Raw genomic sequence first — 17,727 nt, 5'->3', positions numbered from 1 at the left:
TCCAGCCCCTGCTGGTCCCGTTTTTCCCTCAGCCGCAGCGTGTCCGTGCACCCCACTGACTCTTGAAGTAAGAGGCAGCAGCCGTGGAAGGTTCTGGAAGGTGCCAGGGGGCTCCCGGTCCCGTGAAAGGCTCCTTTGAAAGCGCGGAGTTGCCGCGGCAGATGAAAGCTCGGGGCCCTGGCGGGCGGACAATGGTGTTGCTGGGGATAAGCAGGCACAGACACGCGGCTGTGGGGAGGAAAGCCAGGGAAGAGCAAGGGAGAAGACACAGGGAAGCGCTGGCTTCGCAAGGCTCGTTAAGACCTCCAGCCCCCTCCGTGTTTCCTGAGGCCGTCTCCTGCGGTTTGGAGGGGTTTATCCTCACCACGAGGGGTTTGTTCGCCGACACCTCTGGCCCCAGCCCATGGTTAGGTGTTAGGTGCCGCCACAGGTGTTTCTGAGCCGTGAGGATTAAACAGCTGAAGCTCAGGCTTTGCAGCCTCTGCTGGCCAAGCAGGAATTGCTCTGGTGTTGTCCAAAGCTGGTCACCATCTTCCACGTGTCCTTTAGTAACCAGAGCACTCCAGGGCTTGGAGAATTGGAAAATTCTGGGGCCGAGGGGTTTTCCTCCTCCACCTGTGTGTGTCACTGCCTAAATCCAAGTGAGAGCTCAGCTGTACAGTGGTGGCAGTGGGACACAGCAAGAGGTGACAGGTCATTTTTCCAAGGAGACAACCCCCAGAGAGAAGCAGCAAGGGGAGATCTGTAGCCAGCACAGTGTAAATACAGCTGGAAAAACAAATCTGAAGGATTATTTTAATCAGAAAGAACCAGAAACTTTTAGAAACCTTGCAGTTGGGTGTTTGAAGGGAGAAGGGCTGGGCCTGGCCCAGCAGGGCTTCTGGGAGAGGGTTGGAAGCCCTTTGGAGCAGGGCAGTGTTTAGGGAGGCAAAGTTCATGGGCTCACCACTCCTTCTGGTGAGGAAGAACTGTGTGTAGTCTCCAGGGCTCCTGAACCCTGTTATACCTGACAAACAAAGCGAGTGACAGCTCTGGGCAGGGGACAACTGATACGAAGCAATTTGCTTTGCTGGGTAATAAACCCCTGAGCAGCTGGACTTTGGATGAGCTGCTCTGGTGACTGGGAGGTTTGCAGGGAAACAGATTTCCCTGTTTACACAAGTGTGCTTGTAGCTGCCTCCCCAGCAGAGTTGTCCAAGGAGACTCCTCAAGGGCAGGTGGTGGTGGCTGGAGAAACCTGTGGCAGTGTGAGGGTGGGTGTCCCTTCAGCCCCTCTGCCTCCTCACCAGGCTCTGTGGAGGGATTTGAAGGATCCCTCCTCTATCCTGCTCTTCTCCAGGTTGTACTGGAGAGTGGCTCAAGGCTCACCTTTTCCTGGATGCATTTTGCTGAGCTGGAAGGCAGTGCAGGAGCTGAGGTCTCCTCCCCACCCCTGGGGCTCTGCAGGGTCCTAGGGAAGGAGCCCTGGCCCAGTTTCACCCTGATCCTCCCCAGCTTGACCACTCTCACCCCACAGCATGATGGCACCTGGAGTCTCAGGCTACCCTGTACCTTGTGGAAGTCTTTTCATCCCTCTATCCTGGAGGGCCTCCCACCTTCATGGCCTTCCTCCCTCTCCATCCTCAGCACGGAGCAGGCAGAACCTGGGGCTGGCAGCACCAAAGCAAGGACAAATACAGTCTCGAGGACCCCAGAGATGAAGGTGCAAAACCCACTGAGGTGGCACCACCAGGGTTTGTGGAGCTATTACTGCTTCTTGCAGCTGCCACAGCGCCCCGGGCTGGGGGGCTGCTGCTGCTCCAGCCCACAGGACCCACCCGTGGTGCTGCAGGACCCCAGGAGAGGTCTGAGGGCATCCCCACTGCCGGCCCCAAGGCTCCCTCTCTCCTTCCCCCTGCTGCTGGCAGTGGCCCCTGCGAGGGACAGAGGAGGCAGTGGTGCAATATCCTGCCTTTGTGTGTGCCCGTGGGCCGGGCTGGGGCAAAGAAGCTGCTGCTGCTGGAGGTGCTGCCCTTCAGCTCTGCTCGCTCTGGGATTTGGGGCGGAAGGGCTGAGCCCGGCCCTGGCACAGCGCTGCTATTGTCGTTGTCTCTCACACACATCTCACAGAGCAGGGCCCCGCGGGGGATATTCTCCAGTGAAAGCCCCTGCCCTCCCAGATGGCAGCAACGCCCTCGGGGCCCTACGGCTTTCTCGGAGTGGCCCGGGAGGGACCTTCCCGTGGTGGAGGTTTTGCAGGAACAAAACCCTCCTGCCGCAGCTTCCCCGGCAGAGCCAACACCCCACAGCCCAGTGCTGCGGGACCTGGCGCTGCTCCTCGCTTCCCTGCTTCACCCATATGGCTCCTGGTGAGCAGCTGCAGAGAGAACAGGGCTGGGGGTTGGAACTAAGTGGTCTTTGAGGTCCGTTCCAACCCAAAACGTTCTAAGATTCTGTGATTCTGTCCCCCAAAAAGCTCAGGGAAGAGCTTTGGAGCAGTTCCCTTTGGATGCCTCACTGAGCTGGGGAAGAGCAGGATGCTCTTGGTGCTCAGGATGTGGGAGGGAAGAGCGAAGGACCCTCATCTTCTGTCCCTGTGCAAATTCCCATCCTTGCCTTGCCTCATGGTGCAAACATGGCTCAGCTTTGCCCCCAGGCTCGTGGCCAGCTGGCTACCAGCTGGCAAACAGACCCCAGCATGGCATGGGGAGATGGAGATCCTTGCTATGCCAGATCTGCTCCAGCACTGAGCCCCAGATAAGCTGCAGAGTGAGGCCTTGGGGGTTATGGATTCACCCTTCTGGGTTAGGGCTGCTGGTGGCACACAAGCTGTTCCTGTCACCCCACTGCTGCCAGGGGGCTTGTTCCCATCCCCAAGGAGCATCACTGGTGGCTGTGCAGGCACAGAGCAGCCAGACAGCTCCAGGCCAGCACACACAGGCTGAATGTCACCGTGTGGGTCAGCAGACTCCATCCTTCACTCCATCCCTCCCCTCCCTCTCTGTGCAACTCCTGTCACGAGAAACCCTTGCAGGGAGAGGCTGGTTGAGCAAGAGGCACTGTCACTCTGGGTGCCAGCAGGATCCTGGGGGACACAGCAGGCAGCACCCCAGCACAGTTACTGCCAAGGCTCCCCTGTGCCAGGTGTGAGGTACCCAGCTTTCATGGCTGGCCAGCAGGACTGGTTGCTAATTCCATGCTTTTCTCTGTCCTTGTCAACCCTGCTGCACAACAGGATGCAGCAGAGTGAGGTCTGGACCTGCTCTGTGCTCACCCCCAGTACGCGTTCCCCTGACATCCTGTGCCCCGTATGGCTCCTTGTACTGACCATACTCGGGGTGGCCACAGCAGCTGCAAGGGTAATAACTGTCTGGAAGCACGTTTCCCTTCAGGGTTGTTTGCTTATTCCCGCTGGGTGTGTTTTAGTTTGTGTTTACAGCCAGCAAATTCCACCCACCGCCTGCTCACTCGCTATCACAAAATGCTCCTGTGCTGACAGGCTCTGCTCCCTGACCTGTCCCCTCTCCCTGTGTCCCAGCCCTCTCCTATTCCCTTGGTCCTGAGGCCAGTTGAAGACATTTCACACGTGCCATCCCTGCTCCTTCACATCTCCCTGGGATTTAGAGTTTGGTTCCCCAGTTCTTTGCAGAACCTGTGCAGGAAGGTGCCTCCCTTCACAAGCCGAGCCTGGGCAGCTTGTCCCTGCTCCCCGGTGCCAGAGGGGACAGGACTCATGTTGGGACATTGGTGGCTCTTTTGTGCCTCCTCCTCCATGCCATCCTCCGGGATGGTGTGTCAGCCCAGTCATCCCCTGCTCTCACATCCAAGCCTCAGACACTTCTGTTTTCTTTCCTGCATGGATTATCTGTGAGGGGAAGAACACAGGAGAGGTTTCCCCATGGGAATGTCACAAGGTCTTGCAGCTTGGGAGGCTGATCGCCTCTTCTCCTGCTGGCTTTGAGCCTCAGCCAGGAACAGGTCCCACCTCTGGGAACTGGCCTGGATAATGGATTCCCATGCCAAACTTCCCAGGAGGAACACAGCTACCCCAGCTGGCCCACAGGATCTGCAGGCTCCATGCACACCTCCATCCCAGCACGGACACTCTGTGCATCCATGTGCAGGATGTGTCCCTGGGCATCTCCCATGGGCATCCCCCCCGTGTATCCCTGTGCAAGCTCCCTGGGCATCCATCTTCCCTGTGCATCCCTGTACAGATTGTGTCCTTGAGCATCCTCCCTGTGCATCCCTGGCCAAGCTCCCAAGGGCTTCCCCATCTCAGGTGTGTCCCTGGTATTCTCTGTGCCCATCCCCATCCAGGGTGCCCTGTGCTCATCCCCAGGGCCCCTCCTGTTCCCATATCACCCCCATTCTCACCCCCATTCCCATCCCTATCCCATCCCATCCCCACCCCCATTCCCACCCCCATTCCCATTCCCACTCTCAGCCCATCCTCAGCCCCTTCTCATCCCACCCCATCCCTCCCCATCCCTTCCTCATCCCCTCCCCTCTCCTTTGCATCCCGTCCCGTCCCGTCCCATCCCATCCCATCCCATCCCGTCCCGTCCCGTCCCGTCCCATCCCATCCCGTCCCGTCCCGTCCCGTCCCGTCCCGTCCCATCCCATCCCGTCCCGTCCCGTCCCGTCCCTTCCCGTCCCATCCCATCCCATCCCCTCCCATCCCGGTGCCTCCTTAGCGCCCCCTCCCAGCGGGGCACCCGCGCTCCCCCCTCCTCGCCGCCCCTGGTACGTTCCGCGGTCCGTCGCCCCCCGCGGTTGGTCCCTCCGGCGCGGTGCCTGCCGGGAGCTGTAGTCCGGGCGCGGTTGGACTCGCAGTCCCGGCGTGCCCCGCGCCGCCGCCGTGGGTGCGGGTCCCGGTGCGGGTCCCGGTGCCGCCCCCGGTGCCGCCGCTCTGCGCCCCCCGCGCCGCGGCCGCCATGGGCTCCCTGCTCAGCCGCCGCATCGCGGGCGTGGAGGACATCGACATCCAGGCCAACTCGGCCTATCGCTACCCGCCCAAGTCCGGTGAGGGCCGCGGGGGCCGGGGATGGGGGCCGGGGATGGGGGCCGGGCCGGGCCGGGCGGGACGGCCGCGGAAGGTGCTGCGGGAGCGGCTGTCACCGGCCGGGGATGGCTCTGGCTCCGGCTCTGACTCTGCCCCGGGCCCTGCGGGACCTCCCCGGCGGCGAGGCCGTGGATGGAGCTCCGTGGGCCGGAGCGGTGGGACGGGGCCGCGTGTGCCCGGTGCGGGTCGGTGTGAGGGGCGGGAGGGCCCCGTGCCCCCGACCCGGGGTCAGCAGTGCCCGTCCCTCTGCCTGTGCCCGCCCGGCGCAGCCCTGGGGTCCCCCGTGGTGCTGGGGCGTCACTGGGGGTGCACAAGGCTCTGCTCCCCACGCCGGGAATTCGCTGGGAATACGGCTGGAGCAGGTTGTCGGTCAGTGGCGAGCGGGGCGGCTGCTGCTGGTGAAGGGGAAGCGAACTCGATGGGGACACGGAACAAAACTGGGTCTGGTGGAATACAGGATGGCAAATTCCCGCATGACAACCCCCTTTAACTCCTTAGAATGGCAGTGGCTCTCACCTGGGAGAGACCTGGGATGACACGGCCTGGTGGGTGTCTGTTTTCCAAAGGGAATTGTCCTGAAAGCTTGGAGAGTTGTCAGTGCCACTGGTGGGCCCGTGACCCACCTTGTCTGGGGGTGGCTTTTGAAATTGGCCAGATTTAACTTGTTTGAAGAGTTTTACTTCTCACAAAATGAGTCATCAGTGAAATTCGGGTGCTTTTTCCCCTTGCAGTGTTTGTTTACTTATAAATTATTCTAAGTTTCTATTCTGCTAGGGCTTTACCAGGCAGGCTGGAGGATTTGCAGAGCAGCATTTTGGGTCCCCTCACTCACAGGTACAAAGACTTTTTGCTCAGAGGTTTGAGTCCTGCGTGTGTCCCACGACTTGCTGGCTGTGACATCCTCAGGGCCGTGTGATGGACACAGCCAGGACCCCTGCTTGCTTTGGAGGGGGTGCAGGGTCATCTCAGAGTCCTGCCATCGTTACACCTCGTTTTGTGGCAGGTTGCTGCCTGCAGCAGGAATAGTGGTGTCGAGGAGATGGAAGGGGGAAACCTGCCCAGAAAAAATCCTACAGCTGTGTTGTATCTCTTAGAAAATACAACCTGTTTTTTTAGGGGGTTGGGAACTAGTTTTTTGGGCTGCAGGGAAAGGCAAATGTCGTTTGGCTGTTTGGCTGCAGCAGGATCTTCATGTGACAGAATTTTAGATATGGAGTGGGTTAGTTATAACCACCATATGCAATGGACATTAAACTGCTTCTTTCACATCATCTTCCTGTTGTTTCTGTGCTGTTGTATTTACCTGGACTAGAAGTTAATGATATGTTGGGCTTGTCAGGGTAACCCCATCACACACCTGAGTTTGGGTTTTATGTTCCTGTGCATCCTGGAAGGGTTCTGTTGACTGTAATGCTGCCAAAAACTCTTCCACGTGTGATACCTCCCTTGTAACACGGAACAGCCAATGCTTTCAAGCAGCTGATTCAATAAAAATATTGGTATTTCATTCAAAGGCTCTGGATACAATTAGAGGCTTGTTAATTAATTCTCTGTGGCACTTAGTCATGCTCCCTCTGAAAGCTGGTGTTAAGCCAGGGCTTTCTCTCTCTTTGCCTTCTTCAGGTTTATCTAACAAGGATCCTCTTGACTTTGGGGAGGGAGAAGAGCTGTTCAAGCTCAGGATGGTTCTAGGCAGAGGAAGAGGTTGTGGACACTTCCGAGGTGGAGATTCAAAGCCCGGAACAGTGAGGGCTGTGAGGATGGCAGCTCCCCTCCCTTCCTCAGGAGGATACTGTCCCTTCTGGTCCTGAGTGTGTTTGTCTTGGAGCTGGAAAGGTTGGTTATGGCTGGTGCAAAGCCTGACAGTGAGGATGACTGGGAGTGAGCGAGTATGGTTCTGTTTGATTTTGGGAAGCAAGCTGGAAGTGGTACAAAATGTTCTCAGGCCAAATGGTTGCTAATGATTTCTAACTTGACACTGTCACTGTGAGCCCTGACTGGAAGAAGCCAGTTTTCCATTGCCTGGCACACACTCCTGGCTTCGAGATTACCTCTGGAAAGCTGGAAGGTGTGGTGAGAGAGCATTCCCTGAGGTCACCCATCCTCTGGAGCCCTGTGCATCACCGAGGGTTGTCCATCACCTTTCCCGTTCTGTCTCTCCAAGTCTCTGGTTTGAGCAGATCCTGACTTATCGTGAATGTCTGATCAGCTGCTGGGTGCAAACACACCCCCTCGCAAGAAGAACACGTTGTACAAGGAAATAAACCCTAAACACAGGTATTCTGGCTGTAATTCTGCCAACCTGCCTGTGGAAAGGAACACGGTGACTGTACCAGGTCGTTCCGAGTGACGGCACCTTGTTGAGTCACAGCTGGTGGCAAAGGCAGAGGTGAATATTCACTTCTCCTTTATTGACTTTTGATGTGGTTGTTGCCGGGTCAGTCACGTGCTCTGGGGAGGACTGAGCAGGTTGGTGTGGAATCCACTTTGGTCTGTATGAGCCAGAGGCCCCAGTGAGGCATCCGCAGGTCGTGTGACAGCTTTGTTGCAAGTTGTATACAGTTCTATAGTCAAAAATCCTCTGAAAATGCCCTTGCTTATTCCTCCAAGGCTCTGGGCGTGGATCATCAGCATTTTCCCTCTTGCATCAGGATGGCTGAGGCTGCTGTGGCCCTTCTCTGAGCCCTCTTTTCTGGTACCTTTTAACCAGAATTTCTTGCTTTGTGGAGCCTGTGCTGGCATTGTCCCTGCCTGACTATTTGGGAGAAGGGCTCAGTTTGTCCAGAAGAGTAAGTGCCTCCATGAAACGGGCTAAAAATGGGTAATTTTTTGCCCATTTAGCAAGGAACAGTCATGATCTCCATCGTGCTTCTGTGCTTGAGGCAGTGAAAGGATCCATGTTGGTGCATATGGTCTCACATGCCTTTAGAACCAGTGAGCAATGCACCAGTGCTTCCCACAGCTCCTTCAAGAGCTCCACCCCTGTTCCACTGAGCTCCTCTGCAGCGTGGAGCGGGACAAGGAGCACCTGCCCTTGGGATACCTCTTCTCCTCTGGAGTAAGCTCTTGGAAGAGTGCTCCCTGGAGATTTTTGGGAGGGGAAAAAGGAGATTACTCCTCTCTGAAGCTGAACTGGTGTGTTGTTTGGGAATGAGGCTTTAATCAAAGAAGGAGCGGTTTTAAATAGGAGAGGAGTACCCAGAGTCCATCACCTTGTTCCCGGCTCATGAACCGTGTGTGCTGTGACATTGTCACAACAGGAACACGTCCCTGTATTTCACACAGAGCTGTTGTTCCTCACTCTCTCCCCAGAGCATGTGGAGTAGTCTCTGCATTACTCCTGCTGTGTCCTGGAGCTGGTGACAGCCACCTCCACCTGCCACTGACCGGGACATTCCCTCCTGCCTTCTCCCCAGCTCCCCGTGAGCACCACACTGAAGTGGTGCTGGTCAATTGGCTCGTGGACCAGAGCCAGTTGATTTTGCTACAAGTTTGTTGCTGGATGATATTTATCTCAGCTCAGAGCCACGTTCCTGTTTGCTACGTGGTGGCTTTTGGTGGCCCAGCAGGGATGGGTGGTGGGGAAGGCGGGATGGCCTCATCCAGCCAGGATCTTGGTTCAGGCTGTGCCTGGGACTGTGCTGACAGTCCCTCCCTCGGCGTGCTGTGGTGGAGTGTCTGGCTGAGTAATTAAAAGGAACTCAATTTCTGTCACTTCACTGTTAATTGTATTCATGGTGAGAAGCCTAAATGGACATTAATTGCTTTCTCTTAATGAACGTTGTGCGATTCAGCCCGTGTTTTGCTGAGGTTACAGTTGTGCTGTTGACTCTGTGCTCCTGGTTCTTGTAGGGTGTTGTGTCCCTCCTGTATCACAGCCATGTGTTGAGGTTGCATGAACGTGGGATTAGGATGCTGGGTTAGGGAGAGGTAATTGTGACTGGAGCAGTCTGGTGCTTAATGCTGGTGCCTTTATGATAATAAAACCCCACCACTATGTTGTAAAAAATATTAACTATTTTGGTGTCATTTGATGGGCACCAAGGAGGAGCCTTGGGTTCCAGTTTGGTTTTGCATGGGACAAACTATTGAGTCGGACTTGGTCATTCTGGGTGTCCCAGTGCTGTTTTTCCAGCCACTGTAAAGTTTTCCACCATCATTTCTCTTAAAACCACTGCTTGGACCTCAGCAGTGTCACCCATTCCTGTTCTCTTTTATCTGATGCTCCCTTGTGTTCTGTCCTGATTTACTCTGGGGAACTAAAGCCACGGTTATTTTTTGCTCTGGCATTTTTATCCTATTCCATCCTTGTTTATTTATGTATGATTCTTCTCCTGGTAAGTGTGTCGCTGCATTTTCCTGGAGGATTTCTGTTTGTAGCAGTTCTGTGGAGGGTTAATCCGAGGATTTTTTGCTTTTCTTTTTTTCCTGCCGAAGAGGATGGCACTTTGCATCCCCCTTCTGCCCATAGCTACAGAGCTCTGTGTAAAGCTGGCCTTGCAACACCTGCCTAAGGTAGGTCAAGGTGGTTTTATAGGCTGGGGGGACATGTGAGAACAGGGTTCAAGAGGTGTGGCAGCCTGGCTAAAATCCTAAAGCTGTCTTTGTAATGGATTTGGAAATGGAACCTAGAGGTGGAGCTGCAGCAGGATTCTAATTCATAGAAAATACATACAAGCTTTTTAGAGACACTAAAAATCCTAAACGTGTGGATGTCTCAATGACTGGAAAAGAGGATGCCTCATATTTTCTGTCTCAAAATTTCCTTTTCCTTTTAGTTCTTGGTGTGATATTTACAGAAATGCTTCCTTAAAGCGTTTTGTCTTCAACTTGGGCAAACTGTGAGTTGTTTGTGACAGTGGTTGAGAGGATTAATGCATAACTTTGGACTTACCTTAAGAGCTCTGAACTTCATGTCTTGTTGTAGCAACTGGTTTCTGAGAGCTTGCAATAGAATATCTTTTTTTAGCTGCTGAAAACTGTGTTATAAATTTGTGGAGACAGTTTGCTGCCATTCTGGTCTGTTAGTCTGGCTGTTGAGACCTTGAGCTCGTGGCAGGTTTTGTGTTTTACAGCAGCCCTGGCAGAGCCCAGGGGTTGTTCTGCTCACCAGGAGCTCCTCAGAGTGATTTTCCCTGTGCTCTTTGTGGCTGGCACTGACTGCATTTCTTGTTTGCTTTTGAGGGAAGTGCCTCTGGGGAAAAAAAAAAATCCTTCACGTTGAAGGAGGTGACTTAGAAGATGAAAAGAGGTTCAGTCTGAACGTGGAACTGCAGCTGTGGTTTCCAGTTGCTGTGTTGGAGAGTGTATTTGTGAAAAATCCTAACAATTTGTTAGAGATCCCTAAAGTAGTTCTTAGTGGAAAAATGACTGTGTGGCAGGTGGCTTAAACATGCTAGTTTTGTGTCTGGATGTTGTTCCAGTTATACAGGAGAGACCTTTTCATCCCAAGGTGCTGGAGAGGCTGCCTGGAGATGCTCTGAAACCATATTCTGGGCTCAGCCCACAGCGTGGGCAACAGAGGAGGGTGAGATTCTGCCCCTCTGCCCTGCTCAGGTGAGACCCCACCTGCAGTGCTGCTCCAGCTCTGGGGTCCCAGCACAGGAAGGACATGGAGCTGTTGGAGTGAGTCCAGAGGAGGCACCAAGATGATCAGGGGGATGGAGCAGCTCTGCTGGGAGGAAAGGCTGGAAAATTGGAATTGTTCAGCCTGGAGAAGAGAAGGCTCCAGGGTGACCTAATTGAGGCCTTCCAGGACCTGAAGGGAACCTATGGGAAAGATGGAGAGGAACTTTTTGCAAGAGCCTGGAGTGACTGGACAAGGGGAATGGCTTCACACGGACAGAGAGTAGGTTTAGATTAGATATTTGGGAAAAAATTCTTCCCTGTGAGGGTTGGGAGGCCCTGGCACAGGTTGCCCAGAGAAGCTGTGGCTGCCCCTTGATCTCTGGAAGTGTCCAAGGCCAGGTTGGATGGGGCTTGGAGCAACCTGGGCTAGTGGAAGGTGTCCCTGCCCGTGGCAGGGGGTGGAACAAGATGAGCTTTAAGGTTCCTACCAACCCAGGCCCTCCTGTGATTCTGTGTTTCTGTCTCATTCACTGGATATGAGGGAGTTCTCCAAGTCTGATCCCAGATAACCAGCTGCTGTGGTACTGAGACATCCTGCACAAGCATTGTCCTCACAGTTAATCAAATAAAATGTTCCAAAACATAATGCTACTTGACCCACATAAAATGTGAAATCTATTCCTGACCCCCACCGTTCCTCATGCTCTTCAGAACCGGTGTGAGCATAAACCACTGTGGTGTATCTCAGCTGGAGAGGCTGTGTCGGGCTGGCTGTGCTTGGAGATTATATGCAGATCAGCTTTTTAATTTGTTGCTTCTGGGAGGGGTGGGAAAAGATTCCCTGTGATTTGAAACACCTGCATTTGTGTTCAAGGAGTGACCAGATGTGGCACTCAGTGCTCTGGTCTGGATGACAAGGCGGTGATCAGTCAAAGGTTGGACTCGATGATCCTTAGAAGTCTTTTCCAAGCTCAGTGATTCTGTGATTTTGTTATTCTGACTCTGTAGGTCTGATTCTAAGTGGGTTGTGGACCTGTGCTGAAGGTGATTGTTGTACTGGAAAGAAGGACGAGTTTCAGCACTACAAACATCTGGATGCTTGTAAGCTGAGCTCAGCAAAGCTGAGCACTGCTGTCCTCATTAAAGCCCTGCCATCTGTGCCGAGTAAGAAGAGCCTTTCTTGAAGCATAAAGGGAAAAAGCCTTAATGGAAAAAACAGAGCCATTCATGGAAACGCTTCCATTTCAGAGTAATCATGCTTGCTCCTGCCTAGAGGGACTGCAAATCCCCCCAGAGTGCCTCCACAGCCACTCAGATGATTAGTTACTGCTTCTGGAATGGCTCATTTGAGCACAAATTTATGCTGTCTGTGCACTGCACCCAGGGAAGTGAATGTACATGTGGCTCAGTTCTCTTATTCCCCGCTCTGAAACTTGAAGTGACTTGGATGCAGGCTTTTATTTTAGTTCTCTCCTGATACTCATGTCTCTGAAATTGTAACCCTGTGAAGTTCATGTTTGAGAGTGCTTTCCTGCAGTCTTTCTAGGAGGAAGCTGCGTTTGTGGTGCTCTCATGCACCTGAGTTGATTCTGTTGGCTTTGGAGTTAATCCAGTGCTCTGGAATCCCAGTGACCTTGCACACACTTCATCTCCTGAAATTTGAACCTTAGTGCATCACCTTAAAGATGAATGAAACGAATTTGTGGTGAAACTTTCAGAGCTGAGGTTCCCTTTAGTCAGTCCCTGTGTATCTCTTCCAGAAATTCATGTTTCTGCATTTAGAGCTGATAGTGTTATTAATTAAATTCAGCATCAAGGTGTGAAGGTTTTGTGTGGTTCTTGCCTGGGATATGGCAGTGAAAGAGGGGAGGGAAGGAGCCCCACTGGCTGTGCCAGGCTTTGCAGTGGGAAGAACCCTCATCCTTCTCTGAGCAGGTTGATGGTGTTTGTGGGACTGGGCTTTACACTGGAAAGTGGTGAAAACAGGAAGAATTCATCAGAATGGAGCAATATTGGAAAGAGCTGACTCTTACTGCTCCCTTTCCCTTCTCTGGAAAACAAGTTAAAATGGAATTATCTCCACTGTAATGATTTATTCCAGGTTTTTGGTTTGTTTTGTTTATTCCCCTGCTCCTACTGTTGGCAGTGGCCCTCAGTAGTACAGGGAAAGACTGAATTAGCAATTATTTTCTGTGTCTTGTGCTCTTTTATACTTGTGAATTAAAAACTGTACAGACTTATCTGGGAAGCGCCACTCATTTTAAGTTTCGGGTTTGTTTTTTTTTGTTTGTTTTGTTGTTGTTTTAATTTCCTTGTGTTTTGTTTTTTTCTAGGAAACTACTTTGCAAGTCACTTCTTTATGGGAGGTGAGAAGTTTGACACCCCTCACCCCGAGGGCTACCTTTTTGGTGAGAACATGGATCTGAACTTCCTTGGGAATAGACCTGTTCAGGCAAGTCCCTGTGTTCTGTTTTACTCTTCTGTTTCCTGCCTGTTTTGGAAAACCTTGTGTAGGGCTTGTAGAGGAGGATGGCACAGACCTAAGGGGGACCATGCTGCTTGGGGAGTGTCATTCCAGTCTGTTCAGATCCAAGCTGTGTTTTCCTAAGCAGTATTCACCTTCTAGGCTTATTTTCATTTAGGACAGAAGGAATTAGCAAGTGGGGGAAGAAGGACGAGGACTCAGGAGCACAGAATTTGGGACTAATTCTGCCTGCCTGCCTGAGCAAGTGTAAAACAGGCTGTAGAGGAGGCTGGGAAGCAGATCCACTCTCAGAGCCTGAACTTCCCAAAGCTCCTGGGCATATTGGATGGCTTGCAGCCAGTGTTCAGCATGTGCTGTTCTCTTTCTAAAGGGGCACAGGGCAGGGTTAAGACAAATCTTGATATTTGGTGGGTTTTAGTTTGCTTTGTAACCTCAGTGGGCAGCTCAGAAAGTCTCTCCTTCTCTCCTTTGGTTTTCCCAGGTGGAACACAGAGGTATTTCTGTGTCCACAGGTGTCTGTGAGACTGTGAAAAGCTGCTTGCTCAAGTGCTTGTTCTTGAACAAGGCATAGCATCATTGTGAGGGACAGATAGGAGTTCATGCAAGTGTTATGTTTTGGATTTCTCTTGCCCCTCAGAACTGCTTAAAAAGAACCAGAAGGTAACAGAGTAGGAGCAGTTTGGAGTTGTTTGCAGAGTGCTGGAGAGGAAAGGGAAAAGAGCTGCTTGCTTTACCAGCTGTTTCCCTAGTTGTTTCTGCAACTTGAAAACATGGAAATGAAAAGTTGAAGTTGTGGTTCTCCTCAGAAAAGCTGTGACCATTGTTTAGTTTATGTTTGTAGTGCTCGGAGGCAGTTTGGGGTCACCCTGGTTTTACAGGTGGGGGAAACTGAGGCAAGATGACTCAGAGGTTGAATTGGAACAGTGACAAGAACATTCTGCTTTCTGAGTTCCCCTTCAGGCTGTGCCATTGGTCTTCTCAGCACCACAGGCAGTTAACAGGACTCTGCAGGGCAGGACAAGGAAGAACCTGGAAAAGTCATCGTTCAAGCAGGAGGTGTAGTTGGGCAAGAGAATTAGGAAGGAGGGAAATTGAAGCTGGAAATTGTTTTGGATGTATCAGTGCCATGCAGGCCTGGGGGTGCTCACACATCCCCTGTGCACTGCCTGTGGCTGCAGGGACTGACCCTGCAGGGTTAAATTACCTGCATGTCTCAACGTGGGTTTCCTTGCTGACATCCCAGCACTGAATTTCATCACTTCTCCAGAGGGGAGTGTGTGAGATGCCATTAACACCATGGGATGTTTGCCAAGTAGGTTTAAGAGGAACCTGTTGTGGAATATAGTTTGCCTATGTAAAGTTAAAACCCTTTGGCAGCTCTGATTAATCTTCAAGAAAAAAACCCCACACTTGAACACAGAGCAGCAAAACTGTTTTCTGGACGTGGGCCCATTTTTTGCTTTGGAGTAAGGGAGGCCTTGCCTCCTCATTTTTAAAGAAACGTGTGTTGGTGGTCCCCGGGCCCCAGCAGGCAGGTCTGGAGCTGTACAGGTTGTGATCATCACAACAAGCAGTTCCTTTGCATTTCCCACCAGAGATTCTGTGCCCAGTAGGGAGAATTACAGTCTGAAGCAATAATGTCCCTATTTAAAGGACAATCTGTGAGAGAAGGTTTCTTGACTGTAGAATGGAAAGAGGCCCCCTATCCCTGTCTCTTTTCTTTTCCAGAACATTTGCCCCATTGTTTCAGAATAAAAAGAGTTTCCCCCAGTAATCCAGGGCTTCTCCATGCTGATTAGCAGTCAGATCACTGTTTGCATGCTGTAACACACATGAAAGAGCTGCATTTCTTCTGCTCAAGCTGCAGGTGGTTTCTTTAGTGGAAACAAAAGCTTGTGAGGGCAGTGCTTTCCTGACTGGGAATTCAGGGTGCAGAACAAGAGCTTGTGAAAATGTTCCTTCTTAAAATGTGTGCTCCCAATTACTGGGCCAGGGCAGAATTTTCATTCTGAAAAATGCTTGATTTATCTGTGTAGTGAGTTGACCCTGGCTGGATGCCAGGTACCCACTAAAGCTGCTCTCTCCCTCTGTCTCTGCAACTGGACAGAGGGGAGAGAAAAAAAATACAGCTAAGGATTCATGAGTAGAGGTAAGAGCTGGGAGAGGTCAGTGACTGATCACCTTCACGGGCAAAACAGACTCCAAGTGGGGATAGTACTTAAATTTATTCCTAACAGGATAAGAGCCAAAGAGTCTTAAGAACACCTTCCCCCCGCCCCTCCTTCCTTCCATGTTCTCCCTCCTCCCCCCCAGAGGTGCAGGGGATGGGGAATGGGGATTATGGTCAGTTGTTGTTTCTGCTGCTACTTAGAGAGAGGATTCCTTCCCCTGCTCCCATGGGACAGTCCTGGATGGACCTCTCTCCCGTGAGTCCATCCCTCGGGCAGCAGTTCTCCCAAACTCCATGGGGTCAGTCCCTCACGGATGAGCTGTACTGATGTGGGTCCCCCACAGGGGCCACGAGTCCTACCCGGGAAAAACCTGCTCCAGCCTGGGCTTCCCTCTCCATGGGCTGCAGGTCCCTGCCAGGACCCTGCTCCAGCCTGGGCTTCCCACAGGGTCACAGCCTCCTTCCTGCATCCACCTGCTCCAGCCTGGGCTCCCCCAGGGGCTGCAGGGGGGTCTCTGCACCCCGATGCTCCCCCATGGGCACAGGGGCACAGCTGCCCCACCCTGCTCTGCACCACAGGCCACAGGGGCTACAGCTCTGGTGCCTGGAGCACCTCCTGCCCTTCCTTCTGCACTGACCTTGGTGTCTACGTTGTCCTTCCCATGTTCTCGCTCTGCTCTTCCCTGGCTGGAATTCTTTCTGTGCAACAACCTTATGTTCTTAAATATGTTATCCCAGAGGTGTTACTGTTGCTCCTGACTGGCTCAGCCTTGGCCAGCAGCAGGAAATCCATCCTGTAGCCGGCTGGCATTGGCTCCATGGGACAGGGGAAGTTTCTAGCAGCTTCTAAGAGAAGCCACCCCTGTAGGCCCCCCCCTCCCAACTACCAAAACCCAGCCACAGAAAACCACTGCAATCTGTAAATAGAATTTGCTATTGCTATTCCTTCTGCTGTACCGAGTACCCTGAAAGCTGGACGCTTCTTGATTTGGGTAAATTGCATGCCAGGCAACATGCTGCTACCTTTTATAGTATAATAACAGGAGAATTATTTGCCTTTTTGTTCCAGTTTCCTTATGTAACTCCAGCTCCACATGAGCCAGTGAAGACGCTGAGGAGTTTGGTGAATATCCGCAAGGACTCGCTCCGACTTGTGAGGTACCAACATTGCCTGAACCTTTCACTTTGTTCAACCCAGAGCCAAAATGTATTGATAAGATTTTGGAGAATAGCTGATTTCCTGATCCTTGTTGCTAGATATGTCCAGAGGTTCCTGCATTCCGTTGTGATTGGAGCTTTCAAGTGGTTTATACGCTCCTTATCCAAACAATCTGTGTTTCCAAACAGGACCAGTGAGGTGTCTGTCTTTGCAGGACAGACTGGAGTGGTAAACAAAGCCCTGAAATCCGAACAGAAGATATTAGTCAGGTCAATAAACCTTACAGACAGATTACTTCCTGCATTCCTGTGCAAGAAGAAGACAGAAAGGAGCTGGTTCTGGAGCGAGCCACAGGCCAGGAAGATTGATTGGTCTAGAGTGAAACTTCCTCAGGTTTCTCCTGCTGCCAAGATAAAGTTTGGTCCCAGTGTTGTTTAGGTGGCTTGTGTCCCTTGCACAGGGGGAGGAGGTCTGGATAAGTCATGGAGATCTGTTACCTCTCACTGCTCCACACCGAGATCCAAACCAGCATAGCTGGATTAAACGCTGGCTCATGCTGGGATCTGCAGCTGCCCCCTTTCCAACAGATGGCTGAGGTGCAGGGCCCAGCACACAGTGCTTTGTTTGGGTCTGAGCACTGGGCACATGTCCAGGCAGAGCATTTCCCAACGATCCTGGAGTCGCACTGGATTGTGTGTTCCAGGCTCAGGGCTGGAGCTCTGGCAGGGCTCCAGCTGCAGCTCCCAGCCAAGGTGGCTCTGGGAGCGTGGATGTAACGTGAGCAGTTTGAGTCATAACCACACAAACCCCTCAGCTTGGTTTTATGTGAAAACTGAAGGATGGTTTTGTTTTGGTTTTTTGGGTTTGTTTGGTTGGGTTTTTTTGTTTGTTTGTTTGTTTTTAATGAGCAGAACCTGTAGTTCCAAAACTGATTGAACAGGAAAAGAGGGAAGAACTTCCAAAAAAGTAACCGTTGACAAACAGCTCTGAATGTTGTCTGGTTTTTCAGCTGAGGGGTGAAGTACTTCTCTAGGAAAAACTTGCTTTCCTCACACACTTGCAATGGAAAGGCTGTTTGGTTCTCCCTGCAGGCATCCACATTAGCAGTGTAACATCTCTCAGAAGCCAAATGGGAAGTGGCTTTTTCCCTGGGAGTGGCCTTGCTGTGAAAGGAGCAGTTGTTGAGGTTTATTACATGTACTCCTGCCATTCTGCTTTCTGTGGTCGCACGTCCCATTCTCCCAAGCAACTCTGGACTATTTGGAATGTAATGAACGTGCACCTTGACAGTGTCCAGGTTT

General features: G+C 52.2%; 1 protein-coding gene across 4 annotated transcripts in view; it reads left to right on the top strand.

Annotated features, from left to right (window-relative positions):
* The first annotated feature begins 4,861 nt into the window (after positions 1-4,861).
* The window catches only part of MGRN1 (mahogunin ring finger 1), a 52,943-nt gene continuing 40,077 nt past the window's right edge, over positions 4,862-17,727 (top strand). For 2 of the 4 annotated variants that reach the window (XM_027654992.1, XM_027654990.1), the window contains exons 1-3: positions 4,865-5,004; positions 12,946-13,064; positions 16,337-16,425. In XM_027654992.1, the coding sequence (XP_027510793.1) occupies positions 4,917-5,004; positions 12,946-13,064; positions 16,337-16,425 (296 nt within the window). In that variant the 5' untranslated portion in view covers positions 4,865-4,916. Of the gene's footprint in view, positions 5,005-12,945; positions 13,065-16,336; positions 16,426-17,727 lie in introns of all 4 variants that reach the window. The other 2 variants (XM_027654993.1, XM_027654989.1) reach the window with 2 other exon arrangements.

The sequence above is a fragment of the Corapipo altera genome, unplaced genomic scaffold, assembly GCF_003945725.1.
Source record: "Corapipo altera isolate COAL_440 unplaced genomic scaffold, ASM394572v1 98, whole genome shotgun sequence".
Taxonomy (NCBI): domain Eukaryota; kingdom Metazoa; phylum Chordata; class Aves; order Passeriformes; family Pipridae; genus Corapipo; species Corapipo altera.
Note: the sequence above shows the minus strand (reverse complement) of the source record. Positions and strands in the feature narration are given on the sequence as shown.